A 20359-nucleotide genomic window follows, 5' to 3' on the forward strand; every position below is an offset into this window, starting at 1 on the left:
CTCAGTGCTCCATTTGTCACCACCTTCCTTCGAAGTGCAAACCCCTTCTGCCATCTCGGAATGTCACCACACACACTACCACCTTCGCAAAGAACTCAAGAATTGTATTTCCTCCAAGCCACCAAGTCCCTTCCTATCCCAATTAAGCAATAAAATAAAATAAAAATACATAAACCTTTTGAAATTTAAGTCGTGTTTCAAAGGTCAGCTCTGTTCACATCAGCCCACAGGGATTACATTAAAAAACACTGAACAAAATTTTTTTTGCTTAGTGAAAACAGCAGGGAAAAAATAGTGCTAACAAGGATTACTATTGTACGCACACTGGTAGACTTTTTTTTTTTTTTTTAAATCTTCACACATGACTGTCTGCTCCATTACAACAGGGTTCCCTGACACATGGTGCACTGCTGTCCCAAACTGCAGGGGGCTGTTCACCTTAGATCAAACCCACTTGCGGAAAAAAATCTGTTCAGGTAACTTTATTTTTTCCTTTCAGCGTACCTTAAAATCTCTCTGAAAGAGATAACGTGATTAATAAACACCAGTGGCTTCAGGATACAGGATGTCTGTGCAGTGCACTTTTGAATTATGGGTTTTATGATTCTTGGCACACCCTTCATGCTTTGGTTCAAATGGACGGTTACTTCCAGAAAGAGTTCTTGATGGGGTACAAATTTAGTTTATTTCTGTAAGAAGGCAGGTGTGTGTGTATGTGCATATTCAGGTGTGCAGTTATGGTTTATAGGCTTGAGTACAGACACAACCAGAACAACTAAGTCAATACACAAGCTGAACACTGCAAAATACCACAAGACGGTTAGAAAAAAAGTCACGAGGGAAATCACATCAAGAGAAAATAGTGAATGGTCACGTGTCAAAATCATGAACTTCCCAGTGAAGATTCCTAGGTGCAAACTGAAGAGATGCTGAGAAACTGCAACCATGACCGTGAATGATCAGTGTCAGGAAGCTTACGTAAAGAACACTTCACAGATCATCCATTAAAGGAAAAAATTGGAGTGTCCCTACCCATACAGCAAAGGAACAAAAACCCCCAAAGTATGAAGCACACTTGCTACGTAGCCTGAAGGCCACCAAGCACCAGCTCTGACGCACCATGGCGTAAGATGCAATCATGGCCCAAAGGGCCCTCTGCAAAGCGCGCGCTGCCGCTAACCATTACAACGAAGAGCCTGTCAAGCCTGGTGTCCCAGATGCTCTCAGCTTGCAAGGAACAAACGAGCGAGGAGGAAGCTCCAAGATACCACAGCAAAACAACAGTCCTCTGGGATCGATCCTGCAGAAGGCTCTCCACAAATACTGCTGTGCTTTTGTGTACCTGTAACCCTGCGTGGGCACAGGCAGAGCTACGGGATGGCAGGCTGCACAGGAGCACTACCTATGTCACCTCCACCTTTCAGACAAAACTCTGATTTTATTTATACAAGAGCACTGCAAGTGGAGCCTCCCAGGAATTTACAAGGCTAGGAAATTAAAACTGCAGCTTGGTCAGAAGTATTAAAATGCCTTGGTGGTTCCGTGAAGCCAACAGCCCCCGATGGAGGCTCAACCAGCAACTCCTTCCTGGGTTTTCGCTGGAAAAAGATTAGAAGCACATTAGGTATAATATACCCATATGCTTTGTTTTGCTTCCTTTTTGTTTTGCCTTTTTTAAAAAGGAAGAGTGAGATAGAAACTTCCCCTCCAGAACATTAAAAGTAACAAATTTTAAAAAATTATTAACAAACACTAACCTCAGATCATTAGCCAGCCTGGCAGCAGACCAGAGAAAATTTATAGCCGACATGCAACATCAGCTTTCATCCAGAAATGCTAATTTCAGTAAAATGAATAGTGTGTGGGCTTTTCATACTGCTTTGCATTTGGCTCCTCACAGCCCTGTTTAAAGCCTGGGAACCGGCCATATAGTTAAACTGCACAGATGTTCAACAATCTGTACTTGTGTTAATTACCCTAATGTGAGCAGAAACTCAACAGATCCCTGCTAATGAAGGAGAAAGTTTTCCAGTGTGACTACCGTATGTTTCATTGTCACTGTATTACCAAGCTTCTCCCCCTCCTTCCTCCGCCCCCCCAGCTCCTATTCTCTCCATCTCCTTTGCATTCACATCACCCTCCTACCTCAGCATGCATGAATTGGACCAACTAATGACTGTGTATTCGCAACATGGCAGACACCATTAGGCTGATCGGAGGTGCGGCTGCTGAATTTTAACAGGCAATTTTAAACAAGGTAAGAAAAACAGATTCATCATGCTCCCGCTTCTCCCATCCCCACCCATCTGCCATGCTTCTGCCCTTGCCACGGCTAAGAAACGCCGTCGAAGTGCAAACACACTTCCCCCCCATAAAGCACAGGAGCATACAAAGCAATGCAAATAGATGTTGCTGGGCAATTGCTGGGGATGGAAGCTGGAGAGTCAGGCGCATCCAGGACGATGGACTGAAGCAGACAGCTCAGGAGCACAGGTGCAACACAGGCGTGGAAGGGCACACGCTGCTCTAGCCAAAATCCGACAGGGGTGCTCCTGCCTGCTGCTCCCCTGTGAGGAAGGGAGAGCCGCCGAGTTTCTTTGTGGGAACCAGAGAGCTGCGAGTTGCGCGCTCAGGAGGCAAGATGGGGTTTCTCGAGGGCACGATAGGAAGCGCAAAGCAACGCTCAACTGATCAGCACTGCCAGTAGCAATGAACCAACACCGCTTCTCAACTTAACCCAGCATTAAAACATACTCGACCTCTGCAGAACAACTTCCCCCGCCAAGGATCTCGCCTTCTCTTCCAGCGCCACTCTGCCCGGCTCCCAGCTGCCAATCACCCCCAGCCACTTCTCTCCAAGCCATCTGCTCAGCAGCAGCAGGCCAAGGGCCGGGTGAGGGCAGCCTCCTCTCACCCACTGAGCCCCAGCGACCTGTGAGTGATACCAGCCCCATCCAGAGCCTGAGTTCATATCTCCCTGGTGCCACCGATTCCCAGTCAGGCTGGGCTGCACCAGCAAATCGCGACACAACGACCCTCATGGGAGCAGCCCTGCTTGCCATGCTTGACTTGGCTGGCAAACCACCCCCTACGGAGGAAGAGGGGGGTGAAAAAGCCAACACTGCTCGTTTATTGCAACTGCCCTGCTAGCTCAGCCTCTTTTGTTGCTCACAGAGCCGAGAACCTGCAAGCTCAGTAAGGGAGCAGAAGGAAACCGCCCGTGTGGACACAGGGCCACATGGCGGCACGATGCCCTGGCGCCATTTTGTAGCGCTGCTCCTCACAAGGCAGCACTCGCTGCCCCTCCTCACCCGCAAAGGCCTCAGCTCCCTCTCGAAATCCTTGTTTTTCATAAAGTGGGGGGAGAAACGTGACAGAAAGAGGTGGGGAGGGGATCCGGCATAACCCAGAAAGGGCTGGAAATTATTTAGAGAGCACTTGGCTCTTTTCTCCTACCTCTTCATCATTAGTACTGGAAGCAACACAGCTGTCTAATGGCAACTTCAGGCACCCATGGGCCAGCGAAGCGACATTTTCCACACTTAAATAACACTGAGCTGATTTAATTACTGCACTTAATAGTAACAAAAGATGTCTCAATTTAATCTTCAAACGGCCCTCCAAGATCAAAATACAGCTGGCTGGATAACAAGATGGCCTAGGCCAGCAAACAAGTAGGTCCAATTTGTTCAAGAGCCGCATCCACTCCTCAGTATGAAAGGCCAAGGAACACTTGTGTGCCGAGCGAATCAAAGAAAGCAGTGCTCCTTCCCCCCCTCCCTTCCTGCCCGACTTTTGTTATATAGAAATAAAATAAAAAGGCAGCTGATTCATGGGTAAAGAAACGCAACACGATAAAAGAACAAATGATGATGTTTGGGAGAGAAAGAAAAGAGGTAAGAACCAAGACTTAACAGGTTTTGTTTTTATAATCCTTCAAGATGATTAAGAATGAATGAATCAGATTAAAATCACATGGGGACAAAGGAAGGTCTCTAACTCTTGTTTTTCTTTCCATACTGGACAGAAGGAGACAGCTCATTAAGGAAAGCCCTCAAGACACAGCTACAGTGAGGAACAACCAAGCGTTTTTTGAAAGCATCTGTTAGCTGTGTTTGGGCAAGAAAAAGTAGGGAAAAATTAACCATTTACTTCTGACATTTTCTAATTGTCCATACTGAGTTGTGATTGTTACTTTTTGCAAACCCTTCTGAGAAACGTCTCGCTTTTCAGCAGCTTTCAATGCACATTCCCACTGACATGACGGTTGGGTCTCTCCAGGCACCTTCAAGGAATTTTTGAACTTTTTGCACATTCCATTACAGCTACACATGGAAAAGTTAAAGCCAATCTTTCAGCCACTGCAACATATCTGCAATCCCCTGAGCAACAGAGAAGCCTAAATAAACGTTTGTGTTGTACACAGGATACAGCTTTCAAAATTCCTCTTCAACTACTGATAGTAACTAGAGGCATACAGCCCACTTTTTGATCTAAATTCTCCTCATATTAATTACAAGCAAGTTCACTAGAAAACAGTTTGTGGAGCTTTGTGGGATTACTTTGGATCGACGACAGTCTGTGGGATGTTGCGGCTGAAAGTTTAAAGGTTTTTCTATAAAAAATTCCTTAACTTTTTCTCTTGATGAGGAACCACAATTTGGTAACTTGTGTTCCAATTTTCTTGGAGCCTGTGCATTGTACTGGAGCGTGTTTTTTTGGGATTATGTTGCCTTTTTTTTTCCTCTCTCCTCAACATACACCGAGCTTGCTCCAGGTTTCATGATACAAGCTGCCAACAGTGGTTCTTGAACAACAGATGATGTCATTGGCATCTGCACCACAGATTTGGAAGAAAGCAGAGGGGAATTTGCTACAACTCTGATGACTGTCCTCTCACCAGGCTGGGACACAATAGATGAAGATGTCTACATCTGAAATGATCAGGGTCAGGCCATTCAGTAGTTTGCTCAAACACTCCGGCAGGCACGAGTCATTTAATCAGACAGCCATGGAGTCACTTAAGTGGAAGGGACTCTGTGAGGCCATCTGGCTCAACCTCCAGCTCAACCAGGTTAACTTCTACAGCCCAGCCGTTTTAGCTGAATCTGCACCCAAATACTGGGCTACTTACCGCACTATTCACTTAAGTACCTTCATCTCCTAGTGACTTTGACCCTGGATAGAAGTAAGCTTCCAAAAGAACCTGATTATGCAGCAAGCTGGGGAAGTACACATTGCTTCAATTTGTTATACAACCTTCATACTGATCTGTGTTCATGCTCTCAAGCTGAGAGAATGGTTCCCTGGAACTTCAGACTAGCTGGGTTCAGATGTCTGAATGGCAACAGGGAATAGAATTTCTCACCTCTCTGTCCAGATGGTTTCATTTAAAAGGGGCTGAACCTTAGCTTAAAATCACTTTCCCAACCAGTTTCAGTTCTAGATCACTAACAGGAGGTCTCGAGGAGGCACACGCTACTGAAGCTTGAACAAGTGAATGTTTCCAGTTTCCATGTTTGTTTAAGTAAGTGACAAAGATGGGGGACCAAAAGCAATTCCCATAACTAGACTACACAAGTGCAACCAGCTAGAAAATCTCCTGCCTGCTTGCGAGGAGGCAGTCAGGCTGCCTCGGACCGGAAGAGGGCTCTGCTCAATGGCCTCTGTGCACAAAGTTCCAAGCGTGAAACCCTGACCCCGCTGCAGCCCGTGGCAAAATTCCCGTGGATTTCCTCAGGGCAAGGATGTTCAAACCTGTTCAGACAACTCATAAACCAACATTTCAAAGGCATACCTTTGCATAAGATTCCCAAGGACCTTTTGAGTTTTGACTTAAACGCCTGGATTATTTTTACAATTCCAGTTATGGGTTCTTTGTTCGCGGGGAGTTAAGCAACACAAAGAACACAGCAAGAGTACAATGGAGGTATTACCATGCATGATTTGTCTTTAAAAAAAATAATCTTTCTTTTCATGAAGTTATAGATCCAATTTCAGTCTTTATTATCACTTTGCCATGTGAGAAAGTGGTTCCCAATTTTAATAAAGAAAGGGAGGGTCATATTTCAACAAGAGCTAAAATGCTTCCTGCAATACAGAAGGTGGAAAGCTCTTCTGCTCACAGCTACTGCAGCCAGATTCAGAGAAGGAAAGGGAAATAATCCCTCCACGCTGAGTAAATAAATATTTTCTAGGATATAGCTAATGGTGGGCCGTAGCCCAAAGGCACCTTGTCTGATGAGATCATTTCTGACCCATTCTTTTTAAGGGAAATTAAGGGAATGCTCTGCCAAGTGCATATTAACATTTCACTTATCACCAAAGTCAGGTCCAAGCAAGTATGAGTTCTGCTGCAGCCTACAGAGCACCACTGGACTAATAAAAAACTTTCCACCATGTTAACCGAGCTGGATAACGAGCCACATCCACTGCCTCTGAACCTTTCCCTGAGCCTTCTCAGTCATCTTCTTCCCCAAATCTACTTTACCCTTAAAAAGGAGTCTGTGGTACATTTAAGAAGGTAATCATACGAAACAACTGTATTCTGTGAAGTATTACCAGCTTAACCCAATCCACAAAACAAAAGTAGGTGCTGCCAAGTCACGCAGGCTTGTGCAATTTACCTTTGAAGAAAAAGCAACATTAGAGGCCCACTGCTCCCATTTCACATTACTACATACATTTTGCAACGGAAATTCTGATTGTGTTTGGTCAGCCGAAGCTTCTGATCTATTCCAGTTTAAAAGGCCTTATGGAAATTCCTTTTTCCCTGAAGATGACCAATAGCCCTATTATTTTACAGCCTTTCCCATTAGACCCTGTTTACACTAACATTGGAGCCATATTAGCAAAATCCATCTTCAAACATGGTTCTCACTGGCAAACAGCAAACATGGTTTTGTAAAATTATTTTAATATTGTTCCATCTCTGTCTGTCTGTTTTGGCGAAGGAAATGAAGTTAGTTGCAACCTGAGCACCAGGAGCGTGGTTTCAACATGGCCCACGAGGTGAGCAAGACAAAGGTCCGAGGCAAAGGACGTGAAACCGCCTCGGTGCGGCGTGGCTCCTCTGCAGTGGGTGGGCAGAGTGGGGAGCCCCTCACCCGCGTCGGGGCCGTGCTGTGGGGCACTGCAGTGAAATGTGGCCCCGGTTCTGACCGTCGGGTTCGATGCAAACACAAAGCAAACTGCACGTCACTGCTCTCAAATGGTTTTACTTTAAGAGGCTGGGAAAGTTAGCGTCAGGGACTGAAATACTGACTCCTCTGGTCAAGAAACCAAGAGGCTCCTTTCAGCCAAGTGTGATTTCCTTTTACTCCTCAACCTCAGCAACTACAGAAAAAATAAAGGAAATACAGAGCCCTTTGTAAAACACCAGATCTACAAGCTACACGGCCATCCAGTGAATAGGGATGTGGTGCCACTATTCTCATTTTCCACTCGGAATAGCGCAGGCACAGGCAGGAGAGGTGCCTTGCTGAGCTCGGCGGTGGCACTGAGGAGCACACCAGGCAAGCCTCCAGCCACGGGGGCAGGCTCCTGGGGCATTTTAGGGATCTCGAGCAGTGTTAAGAGGAACGAGATGTTATTCACTGCACACCTTACTCATTGTTATCTATTCCATACTCCAACTCTCAGGACAAGGAGTAAAGTAACCCTCAGAACCCAGCAGCCACATGCAAAGACATTTTTACTGAAATGCTAGCAACCAGAAAATCAGCAAGATGCTTTTAGGCACATTTTAAGTCAGATCCAGAAAGAGAAATGGAGAAAGCAAAGCAGCAGAAGCGATGAGCATTTTTATCTTCCAATCTTCTTGCACGTAATTCCCAGCTAAGGGATTTAGCTGTGATGAACAGGACTGCAAGATACAGAAGCCAGATACAGCGTGTTTGCGATTCCTCCCAGGTAGGCGAGTGCAAAATCCCTGCCCTTCTCTCTGCCTGGGCCATTCATCTTACCCAGGTGATGGAAAGCCACTCTCCCGGCGGGTGGTCCCACTCTCGCAGCCCGTAATGCCTAATTGTCACAAATCAATTCCAACCTCAGCGCTCAGGCTGCTGCTACCCTGGCCCCCTTTCCATCCCTTTCTCTTTAAACGGATCGCAGCCCAGGATCCTCTCATGTTACTAAATCAATCCTTGGACACAGAGCCTCGAAAAAACAAAGAGGCAGCAACGCGTGGGGCTGACCGCGGCCAGGCGATGAGTTGACATTATGCAAGGCCAGCCTAAAAAATGTCAGCTCGGTGTGCCTGCGCGCGTGCACACACACATGCCTCCCATTTTATTTTTTTGTTCAATTGGAATTAATCAGGCACGATAAACACTGTTTGTCTCCTGAAAGCAGCAGTGGGGGGATGAAATATGCCTCTTAAGCTTATCAGCCTCAGCGCCACTGAAGAGAAAGCTGGCTTCTAAGCCCAGGGATAATGGGCTGTCCTTTCAGGAAGGTATCAGAGGTCTCAGGAGAGGGAGACAGCACAATGGTGTGACCTTCAGCTAATAAAGCCCACCCTAGAGTCCAAAGAAGCTTGGGGAATATTGACAAAAGTTCATATTTACAACAGCCTGGACTCCTTCCAGATACCATTACCAGTTTAGAGAGCTGCAGCCTCTGTACATACACTCACACAGGCTTTTATTCTGCCTCCTCCTTTCTTTCTTTGTTCCCATGCTGACAAAAAAAAAAAAAATTAGTCAGAAAATGGCAATTCTTCCGCTAACAAGGCCCCACCAGCATCTTTTTTAATGAAGAGAGTTATTTAAAATTTCAATTTCAACCTCAGTGCTATCCTCTACTTGAAGGAGATTCAAGGCCTCTCGCAAGGATTCTCAGTGCGTCATCATGCTCATCAGGAAGAAAGCATATGTGTTTTCGTGGAAAATCTGCCGATGTATTTATACTTTTTTTAAACAAAAAGGCAGCCAACATATTGTAAAATGAGAAGTTTTTTTTTTTTTTTTTTTTTTTTTAAATAGGCACTAGCAATCAGTGCGGTCCCAGTCAGAAATACTAAACCAAAGCTTTTTCGGGCAGAAACTGATCCCTTCCCCCTTACCCCGGTCTGCGTTGTGGTTAACAAAATGAGGTTTTTAGCCCATAACTGGAGTGCATAGGCACGACTGGAATACAAATAATAAATAATATTTTAAAAACTATTCAGGCAGTAAGAAAAGCCAATTTCAAAACATAAAAACTGTTTGAAGTGAAAGTTTCATTTTTCCGCCTCCTAAAGTAGTTCCAAAACAAACATATAAAAATAAAGGTTCGGAGGAAATCTGTTTTCAAGGGTAATTTCACTGAAATCAATATTAAATCTCAAAACATTTAATGGAAATAGCATCTTCAGTGACAGAAGTGTTTTGACCACACTTTTCAATCCAGCCATGCCGGTCTGCCGTTTCTATTTATCTACCCCATAATTCATATTTGCCATCCTGAAAGCGATCTTGCGAGGTTTCAAAAGGGATCCAAGAATTGCAATAGGTCAGAACTTCTCCCACATAACATCTTCTATAAGGTGCCCCTGAACCTTGGCAGCCTCATTCATCACACCGCTATTTAACACGAGGTATGGCCTTGAGACCAGGGGAAGGTGCCTCAACAGACCCCTACAGAGACCACAAAAATACTGCATTTTTAGCTGTTGCTTTCCAGCAAAGAGCCCCTTTCCACCAACAGCTAGAGTTATGCCAGCTACACAAGCAGTTTTCCAAATTCTTAGAGTTTTGGCCCAAGTATGCATTTTATCTGTCCTTTTTTCCCACCCAGGCACATTCAACAACCGGGAGTTCAGCTGCGTGGTGACAGCCTGCCTGAACTGCAAGCAGTCAGGTCAGGCATTCACGTTCTGCCTGCTCCCTCACAGACAAGGCCGGCTGCATTGAGGCTAACAGGACAACGCACGCAGGGCCTGCATGGCCCACAGGACTGGTAACAAGGAGGGAAGCCTTCAGCTGACAGCCACCATTTCAAAACCAAGCCTGATCCTACAGACACCCTGTCCCTGTAACGAGGCCTGACATCCTCCCACTGCACAAACCGAGGTATGAGCACCCAGACCCCCACGACCTTGGGATGTAGGCACCGCTCCTGCCTCGACTGCAACCAAGCTTTGATCAGTGTCAGGGCTAACCACCCTCTGTCCTTGCCCCCCAAAGGTGCTCCCAATTACATCTGTACTCCCTCTAGAGGTGAGCTAACAGAATCAGTAAGTGGCACTGAATTCAGGAGGTGGTGTAAAATACCGGAGAAGACATACAAAGAGAATAAGGACGTCAATATCGCCATTGGGAAAATGAAAACACATTTGTCTTGGAAAAACATCAACTAATTGATCTGTGGGGAAATAATACAGAACCATGCTACTCCGCAGGAAGGAGGAAGTTGGGAAGGTGAAAGGTATCAGGTTCACCCCGCAGGGACCAGTAGCTCTGCTTGGGAAAGCCAGAGCTGAGCAAGCAGAGTGCCCATCGCCACCCCCACCCGAGGGCAGGGGGATTGAGAGAAGACCTCTGAAGCAACATAATCCACAGTTCCCCAGGGGTGAGATCAGGTGCTACAGATGATGACCTAAAATATTCAGATTCAAAGTCCCAGTGTAATCCAAGCAAGACCGATGCTCCACACACCGTGCCAAGGATGTGAGGTTACATCTCCTGACGCTCCTGGCTGCCTCCGAGGCCCTAGCTAAGCGCTTTTCATTGCCTAACCTTTAAAACATAAGTTTTTATTTAACAGTGAGTTCTTACTGAGAAGCTCCAGAGACGAATGTGCCTGGTTGTAATTTTATACCTGTTTTCTGTGGCAGAACCCCCGGCTATCAGGAAACCACAGGGCATTAAGTGTACCCCAGCGAAGCAGACAGGTCCAGGACACGCTTTCCAACTGAGCGTGGAGAGGTAACTGCTCCCAACTGCTGTCCTCCTCACTTCCAAACCACCAAAAAGCTCAGAAAGTCTTGCTTTTAGGACATGCTTCTAACACAATGTTGGAGATAAAAGGCTGAATAAAGAACAGAACAGGTTTTGTCCTGAGAAGCTCCGAATCCCACCTGTGGCTGATGCAGGCCTGCTCTCCAGTACCCTGTCTTTGAGCACTAAAACGAGAAACCCAAATTACCCAATTGTGGTGTCACATGATGTAATGCAACGCTCTTGTCTTTGAGCCAAGAGATAAAGTAATCAGGGCTTGAAATTGCTACAAATTACGACCTAACATTAGCTAAGACCACGGCGAGATATCAGAGGCCTGCTTCCCTCAGAATTTCTCCTTGCTGCCGTGACGTGCTCACACTGAAAATCTTCTCCTGAACAACTGCCTGCCTAAAATACAGCACACCCTTACCATAAAGTCCTTTGTTAAAACATCTTTGCCATAAAGCTGCAAAACCTTGGCTCCCAAGTACATTAAATCCTTATAAACCTGCCTTCATTTTAACCGCGCAGTATTTCAAGACACAAAGCGCTTCTTCTGAGAGATAGCACTTTAATGAGGAAAAGGGTAAAATATATAAACCAAACCTCATTATAGCATAATTTCTAGGAGACAAGCATGCTGTTATAAAAAAAGCCATGGCAATTGCATTTCACATGGCTTGAAGATTTAATACTCTTAAAGAGCCACTGCTACTCTCAACCATTGGCATTGTTTTGTTCCGAACCTAACAGAAAGCAACCAGAATCATGGGCCCACCGCCAGCTATATATTTTACATTCTGTAAATTCTTGCAAATGGCAGATTCAAATCTACTCCATGCTCACAAAATATAATGCACGTCAGACAGTGAGAGACTGACTACAAGTTGCTGTGCATACTTTTACCTTTAAAACCTCTATTCTTAAAGGTTTCTGATTTAAACACGATGATGTAGCATAGACATGGTAAATTACCCAAACCAGAGCCAATTCATGCTGAAATGGAAATGCTTATAACGATACAGCTTGTTCAAAGGTTAACAGTGATGTCAAAAGAAAATGCAAAAAAAAAAAAAAAAAAAAGGAAAGAAAAATCTATGGTATAGACATACAAATGAAAGTGATGGGTGTCACACCGTTTAATACCAGCTGTCAGATAAGCCAGGGTAACAAGGACATCAAAGGGGCTGCAACTGGTTTCAAAAAGTGAGAATGCTGGATTTTTTTAAAAAAGCTGGAACTCGGTTACCTTCTACAAAGTGTCAAATGGAACAAATCCCCCCAGCCAACCAGAAACACTTCAATGGAAGAAAAAACCACTCTCCTGAAAAACAGCCTATCTATCTTTCTGCAGAGCATCCTGAATTACACTGGTCTGGAAGACTTTTAAACTTAATCTAATCAAGAAGCCATTACTGATTACAGTTCTTACATATTAATCTCCCAGCTGTAACTTCTGAAATGAAAGCATAGCAATGGTTAGGTATTAGCTACAATTGGTAGAGAAAAGAGTGAAAAAAGATGAGTGCAAAAGTCACCTGAGACAACTTTTTTTTTTTTAAGAAGCAAAAATCCACAAGCCCCAAATAACCCCACCCCAAAACCAACAGCAGCTGGAGGGGATGCACTTCACAGCAGCTTGACTTGAAGCACACGTAACACTGATTGATGGATACTGATAGTGAAGACACTGGTGGAAAATTAAACCCGACAAAGCAACAAGATTGAGAGAGTTTTTTTTTGTGTTTCTAGGTATTACTTCATAAAATTATGCAAGAAGGGTCAGAATTTCAGCAAATGATCATTTTAGCTACTGTCACAGATCAACTGCAGCACAGAAGCCTGGCACGTAACTGATGCCTATAACCTGGTTAGGATAAGTCTTCCCCCCTTATCTCTGCTGTAGCCTACAGCGAATGAAATTCTGGACTGACGGGTGCTTGTTTTTTCTGATTAACAGAAGGTTCAACTTGGCATGGTTATGGTGATGGAGTAGCACTCCTGATGGCAGCTCTCACAGAGGACATTTGAGGAGAACACCATGCGCCAACACTTTGTCCAAACACAGAATCAGTGACCTCGCTGTTGGGTCCTGCTTCTGAGATACTCCTACAATTTTTCATTTCTACTGCTGTGCCTCTTCTTTCCAAGCCCTGAGCAAGAGGCCAACAGATTCCTCCCCCGCCCTCACCACTCCCTGGTAAACCACAAGAGGCTTTTCCAGTTCTTATCAACTTTGCCACAGGAGAAGACAGCAGGCTGGACGAGTCTGAATGAGTATGTCAGCACACAAATTATCACAGGATGTCTGGCATTTAGGTAACCCAGCCTAGCACGTGCCTTCCCTTAACTCAACTCTTCTGCTTAGCTGGGCAAGGAAGAAGACAACTGCAAGTGAGTGCACATGCTACTTGTTGCTTTACAATCTACCCACTTTCTCCCTGAGTAACAAGAAAAATTGGGGTGCTAGAAATGAGAAGGCTTAGCACAAATGCGTAATGAGACCCTGCTAACGGGTTAACTGACATGGAACTGCTAACAGTGAATTGGCTTGGAGACAGCAAAAGAAAAAAAAAGCAAAAAAGGGGAGACAGAGAGCAAGAGACAGAGACAGCAACCAATTCAGCTGCAAGAAATCAAGCTAAATCAGTCCCAAGTGCCCGTGTTGGAGAGACTTGATCTCATACCTTGCTTGTTATCAAGGCACTCCTGATACGAGTCAGCTCCAGTTCCGTTGAGGTCTACAGACAAAACAAAAAGTTTCATTCATATCAAACGTAAATATTAGAAACGTCTCAAATGGCAGCCTTGCTGGAGCAACATGTTACGTGCAAATAGCGCTAGTTCTTTACAAGGCCATGCGGGTTTGCTGACATCAACTGTGCTTTGTTACCAATGAGCAGCAATGAACAGACAGCAGCCAAGTGTGGGAAACGTACATTCGTCCTCAGTAGTAGGTGCTGGGTGCTGTCCTCCCAGCCCTGCCTGCCTGCCTTCATGCTGCTGAGGGCACCAGGGGGATGCCACCTGTATTCCTTGTGCCCAGGGAAGATGGAGTGTTTGGATTTGCATCTATCATTATAACTTCTCCTGCAGACCCTGTGAAACCATGGGTTGAAACCACTGTATCCTGACGGACAGGCTGGAATACACTGCTTTTTTGCTCATGGTGCTGCACTCCCTTTTGGTTTTCAGCTACTACATCATGCTACAGACAACTGAAAATACAAGAACACTTCCCAAACACTACTCTTCCATGGAGCAATGTAGTTACCGCTAGAGTTATTTGATCAGCAGCAGGAGAGGAGCTGGTCTGTGCTATGAGAGTGGAGCAGATGCTGAGGCTCCTGTAACCCACAGTGCTCCATGCAAGGAAGATACCCGCCTTTGCCCGTGGACAGCATCCAAGCACTGCTGAGATCACACATGTGCTGCATAAACAGCATGGACATCACCTAACCAAACCCTTCATCTTCATGAGAGGTTCAACTTCATTTCCTCAGCTGTGCGCAAAAGTGGGTTAGCAGAATCAGGTTACAACAGGGCTTGGACCTCAGAAGCAAACCAAAGAACGTCCGTCCCAGCGTGGCTTCTCCTCCTGCTTTACAATCCAGTTCAACCACAAAAAAACGGCTCACATGGTCTTTGAGAACGAATATGAAATACATCTGTAAACCCTGGGCAAACTAATGCTCTTTCAGCATCTCATGTGCACTGTATGTACCGTGCTATGTGTGTTCGCACACATCAAGGGTCCTCAAAACGTGAATGTTTTGTACAACTCCAGCGTGAGAATGCAAACGGTGCTCAAGTCAGTCCTGTCATAAAACTGAGGGTAGGGAACCACTCAGCTCACTGGTGGCCTGGTACTCCTTCCATCCCAACTCCAGCTGCACTGGACGCAGCTCCTGCACCAAACTGGTTTTGTCTGTACGATCACAAATAGGACAGCCACCAGTGTGAGACCCAGAGTGGGCACCCCACCGGGGCAGACGAGCTGACCACCCAGTGATGCTGCTTCAGCCTCACCGCCAAGAGCATCAGCACAACAGCAATGAGCCAACTTCTTCCTGACGATGTTCTTCAGGGCCCGAAGATTAGAAATACCATTCTCAGCACAAAAGGCACACGGCAGCTACCAGCTCCCACCCGGACACCTGCAAACAGCTTTATTGCTGCACCTGCAAGAAGTGACCAGCCCCCGAACACGACGGTTCTCTGCCATCACTCGTGTGGCGAACGCATTCCCACACAACCTGCCCTTCTGCCTTTGCTCAGCCAACAGCTGGCGATGGTTCCTTGCTCGTACAAAGAGATCCCAATCGCAGTTAAAAGGCTTCACGTTCAGCAATAGTATTTAATGAACAAAAAAGCAAAAATTAAAGTTGCCCCACCATTTGTGTTGTGTAAATCCCAGATAATAGATCTTCTCCCTAATCCTAATGAGGCCTTCCTATTAAAATCTTTATTAGCTTTCAGCTCTGCAGATTGCCCAAAGGCTCATCAGTTTCCCTATCTCTCAGTACCAAGATCTGCTTTAACTTTTACAAATAGCTCTAAGATATTTCTCAGCTTATCAGCATTGCCAAGCAGCCTGTCTTATCATTACTATTGCAGATAAAATAAATGAGCTCAGGATGATATGAATAATGGCATTTTCTGTAGGCTGGTTTCCCATTACATTTTCAACAGATTGTAGATTTAAACTTCAGCACAAAAGGAAAAAACTAAAACAGCAGCAGAGGGGGAAGGGTAGCTTTTTTCCCTTTCCATTTACCTTCACTGCCTTACAGCACAGGCTACATTTTTAAGCTCACCTGATGTGAGCTAGTAATTAATTTTGATAGGGAGCAGAAACACCTCAGCCCCGCTTTCTCTGAAGACCAGAAGCACAGCTACTTCTGGGATGTTTTTTCAGCTGCATTTGTTGCAGAGAGGCGAAGGCGAAATTGCACGCTGCCTAATGAAGCCATCTTCATTAGTTTGTTCCTTTCCCTAGCAGCCTAGGAACGCCAGCCAGGTTGGGAATTGAAATCATGAAAAGCAACAGAACCGCATTTGAATTAAAAGACTGGGCTACAAAGGTCTCCGACGTCTGCTCCTGGCTGATTAGCACGAGGCGCGTGCGGCACAGAGCGGGTCTCGCCCAGCACGCTCGGGGTACGGCACAGCGCTGGCAGCAGACGAGGAGGCTGAGAGACGAGCACATCCCTTCGCCTTCCCGACAGCAAGCAGGGAGGTCATGTTCTGGCAACCATTTTCTGCCTGGTCCCCGCAGCAATCGCTACAGGGTTAAACGCTTTTCCATTCCCCAAATTCCTAGCCCTGTCACTGTATCAAGGTTATCTATTATTGGCAGTGACAGGTGAAAATTAATCTCCTAATTATTTCTTGCTGCGTAATCTGCACTGAAGGAGTAACATAAAAGGATTACAGTACACCCTCTACGGAAGGCTTTGCTAGAGAGCCAGTCATCCGGGGAGATACAAGGTATGCGTTACAGAGATAGTTAGGAAGGATTTCCAACCATTTTGAAGGCAGACTACACTGGAGCTTTACACCCAACAACTCTGGAGCAAGGATCTTAACAGCATAAACATTTCTCATTGTTGATTATTGCACAGTGGAAAGAAAAAAAAAAGGTTTATACCCATCATGTTGCTGATTTTCCTTTGGTATAGCAACTACTGCATAACAGCATCCATGTACAGATGCCATCCTCCCTCCCAGAAAACATGGCAAACAACTCACCCTGCTTGCTTTAATTGCAGATGAAGAGACTTGTTACAGATTGCCCTGCAAAGTAACTACATTTTCCACAAGAATATCAGCTAGGCTAAGTGTTTTCAAAGTATGTATTTTTTAAATCCCACTTTACAGGCAAGCCAGGAGTATCTCTGGTAACACCACAAGCAGCCACCCTGAAATGGTGCCTTCACGTGAACTCCAGCTCCTCACTTCCCACCCACCAGAAAGCAAGGCTTATCTTTACAGCATCAGAACAACACCAGCTTCAGTCCTTTTGGTGCAGCTGGGAAAGTCAAATGGGTGTTGTGAGGAACCGACTGTCCCACGTCCAAGCTGAAGTTGGGACAAGCCAGCATCCGTGGCTACCTCAAGGGAAGCTCTTGAGCCGTGACGTGCCCAGGAGATGGACAACACAGGCACCTGTGAAGCTCTGGGGGGAACGAGACAGGGCAGCAAGGAAGATCACTGCCCTAGCGTCACCAGCTGCCATCGAGCCCTTCCACCAGTATCAAAGTACTTCCATTTTCTTTGATGCTGACCTTTTCCACTGGACACAAACACCGAGTTCCTTTATGCAGTCTCTCAGCACTTCATCCCAGCGCTGCCTTCCACCTTCCTGACAGCCAAGCCCTGCCACAAACCCGGAGAGCCCCACAGGGGTTCGCAGCACGCTGCCACCGCTCTGGGGCACGTTTCCAACCCTGGGCATCTCGCAGCCTGCTGAACCAGAACTGGGCACTGGCACTGAGCTGAGCCGAAATAAAAGCACCCAGACACCCCTCAGACCCCGACTGTCCCGAGAAACCGAGCCGTACCTCGGTAACTGCAGTGTGCCCCAGCAGCCACACGGTGGCATACAAAATACTACAAAATATTATCAATGAAAAGCTGAAATAGGGGGCCTGGACTTCAAAACAGCCATTGCACCTTTAACTTCCTAAAAATAGTTGGAGCAACGCGGCCTCAGTTACCAGAGCCACCATCAGGGGTCACTGCACCACCTCGGCTGGTGGCAGCTGCTGAAGCCCGCTGCAAGCACTCGGCAAAGCCGCAGCACATTCGTAACTCCGGGGGAAAAAAAGCTGGACAAACCATCTGAAACGTTACCAGGATCACCGGCACACAGATTGCAAATGAGCAGCTCAAATTAGGCAAATTCCCCAGCAGTGACAGAGGTGTGAAGGTTTTTCACCCCTTCCCTCTGTTGGTTTTCACACCTCGCGGTCCGCGCGGGAGCAGGCGCTGCCAGGTAGCTCCGTGCTCAGATCCTGAAGGCTGAAAGCTCTCGCTGGGCTCTGAACGTAAAAAATGCTGAAGTGGGAAGGGCAGGTGTGGGGAAATTAATTATTTTCCTGGTGCAGGCAACTGCTACTAAAAGTGTAAGGACAGACTTCAGTAATTTTTAACAGGCGCTTTCTTCTCCAGCTCTAAGTCAGCTCTGAGGCAGTCCCAGGGAGAGCACGGGGACTCTGGAAGCACGTCTCCAGCCACCTGGGTTGATGAAATCCACGAGATCACATCCATGCATTGCTGGGTATTTCACTTTCACTGACAGGAGGAGGACGAGAGAATCTGTGTTTACACCACAAAGGCTTGAGATCTGCTTTGCTTTAGGACTTTCAGCAGATAAGCATCAACAATGCCATGAAGCCTAGGACAGGGCATGAGCCCTTCATGTTTTACTGTGGTGTTAAATACAGAACAAAATTATTGACTTGAATCTCATCTTCTGTGGAAGTTTTAATCGCACGGTTACCTAATCTTACGCAGTAATTATCAGAACAAAAGAAACGTGTGAGGAGGCAAAGCACCCACCTACTAACATACCAGCACTACTTTTAACGAGCCTATTTTTCAGTAATATGTTTTGCTTATGGAAATCTGAAGAACTAATTCTTATCCAAAGGCATTTTCCCCAAATGCTTCATCACCAACCTCATTACGCGATACAGGAATTCTCCCGAGGGATATTATGTAATGGCAATTCCTCCTGCCTCTCCCTAAGGAGCGCGTTTCTCATTACATCTCCTAGTAATTGATCAGTCTAGGAAATCATTTCTGGTAAAACCATATGTTTCTTTACCTGGTTCACTATTCCCATCTTTATTCAGAAGGATGAAAGACTGCAAGAAACCCTAAAATTTCCATTTCTGATGCAGAACACCAACCTCTGCTCAAACGTGCTATTAAGCGAGGAGCAACGCGTTCACCTACCTGCCTGACTTCAGATCTTGTAAATTCATAAAGTCATTAAAATTAAGCAGCCTGCATTTCTTATTCTGATGACACAAATAATTTTACTTCACTGAATCTTCTGTAATTGCTTCAAAAAAGAGTGCTTCACATTCAAATATAACCACGCACCACAACCCCTAGTTATTATGGGTCACTCGACACAAGGATGCTGGGAGTCACAGAAGGAAAAAAAAAGATTTAAGGCGGAAAATGACATCTACATCTGTGCTCTCCAGAAAGTACCACACAGCACGGAGCAGCTCACTGAAGAATGCAGCCCTTTCCATAGGCACTTTTGTCAACATCCGCACCATTAAATACCTCAGCAGTTCTCAGTTTAAAAAGCAACACCAGCAAAGGCTAGGGTTTGGACCCTCTCCGGGAAGTTAACACTTCACATCTCGGTGTTCCTGCAGAATAAATACCAACTGCTAAATGCATGCAGTTTATCAACGGAATTCAAAGCACACTCCGATCCCTATTTTAACTTAGAAATACCAGAGCTGCTTTTGATGCTGCTGTTCGATTTGGCCAGCGCAGGCCAAGGGTTCCAACAGATGACTGCATGTCCCGATAGAATAACACGCGGATATATTTCGCTCGTTTGCCAGCCTACTGTTTGTTTATGAGCACAGGCTGACCCTCTCTGATAAACAAGGCTTAAGGTTTCACTCAGAATAGCCCACCTGCCAGACAGAATGAAATAAAAAAAAATAAATCACGCTCTGCTGGTGGAAAAGCTGGAAGGAGCCGAGCAGCACACTGCCGTCTTTGTTCCGTGCCGTTCATCTCCGCTGGAAGGGAAGTCGAGCAGTCCGAGCCGGCACCTCTGGGCTGCAGGGCCGGGCAGGAGGGAGGCTGCTGTCACCGGGGGAGAATTCTTGGAGAGCACCAGAAGTCTCCCGCTTGTAGGAAGTTAATGCCGCGCGTACAAATCAAGCGGCTCGTCCTTGTAAGTCCGCATGTGGGGAAAATCCGATTTATGCATAAACATAAACCTCTGAAGTCAATTCTGATCGGGGATGACCGGAGATTTAACTCCCCTAGACATAAGAATGGGAAGACTATTTTCCTGTAATTCCTCAGCAGCCCTTTCCAGTTGAGGCAGAGTTTCTTCCCAGAATTGATAACGAAGTAAATAATCCCAGCTTCCACTGCACAGGGGAGACCGGGTAAGGACAGCCTCCGAGACCCAAAGCAATCGTTCCGAACAGTAACTTACATAACAAGAAATTATCTTCGTTACAAAATTAGGTTAAAAGGACCTCAGATACTGTAATGTTACCAAAAAATCAGGACACGCATTGAGGAGATTAGCTAGCGAGCAGCCTCATGAGATAAATGCGCAACTTCAAGAAGATTTTGCAAGCCTAAAAAACATTTTAAATTCCATCGAGATGAACAAGCCTTGGCCATTTCCAGCGCTCCCGCTTCCCTTCCCTCTGCCCTCGCCT

The 20359-nt window shown here is 45.8% G+C and overlaps 1 protein-coding gene across 10 annotated transcripts in view; it reads right to left on the reverse strand.

The window, feature by feature from the left end:
- Positions 1 to 20359, reverse strand: part of FBRSL1 (fibrosin like 1) — a 513621-nt gene that overhangs the window by 82366 nt on the left and 410896 nt on the right. For 7 of the 10 annotated variants that reach the window (XM_032198848.1, XM_032198843.1, XM_032198847.1 and 4 more), the window contains exon 6: positions 13610 to 13663. The exons of the other annotated variants lie outside the window; for them this stretch is intronic. In XM_032198848.1, the coding sequence (XP_032054739.1) occupies positions 13610 to 13663 (54 nt within the window). The remainder of the gene's footprint in view (positions 1 to 13609; positions 13664 to 20359) is intronic. 10 annotated transcript variants of the gene reach the window in all.

Source organism: Aythya fuligula, chromosome 17 (assembly GCF_009819795.1).
Source record: "Aythya fuligula isolate bAytFul2 chromosome 17, bAytFul2.pri, whole genome shotgun sequence".
Lineage (NCBI taxonomy): Eukaryota > Metazoa > Chordata > Aves > Anseriformes > Anatidae > Aythya > Aythya fuligula.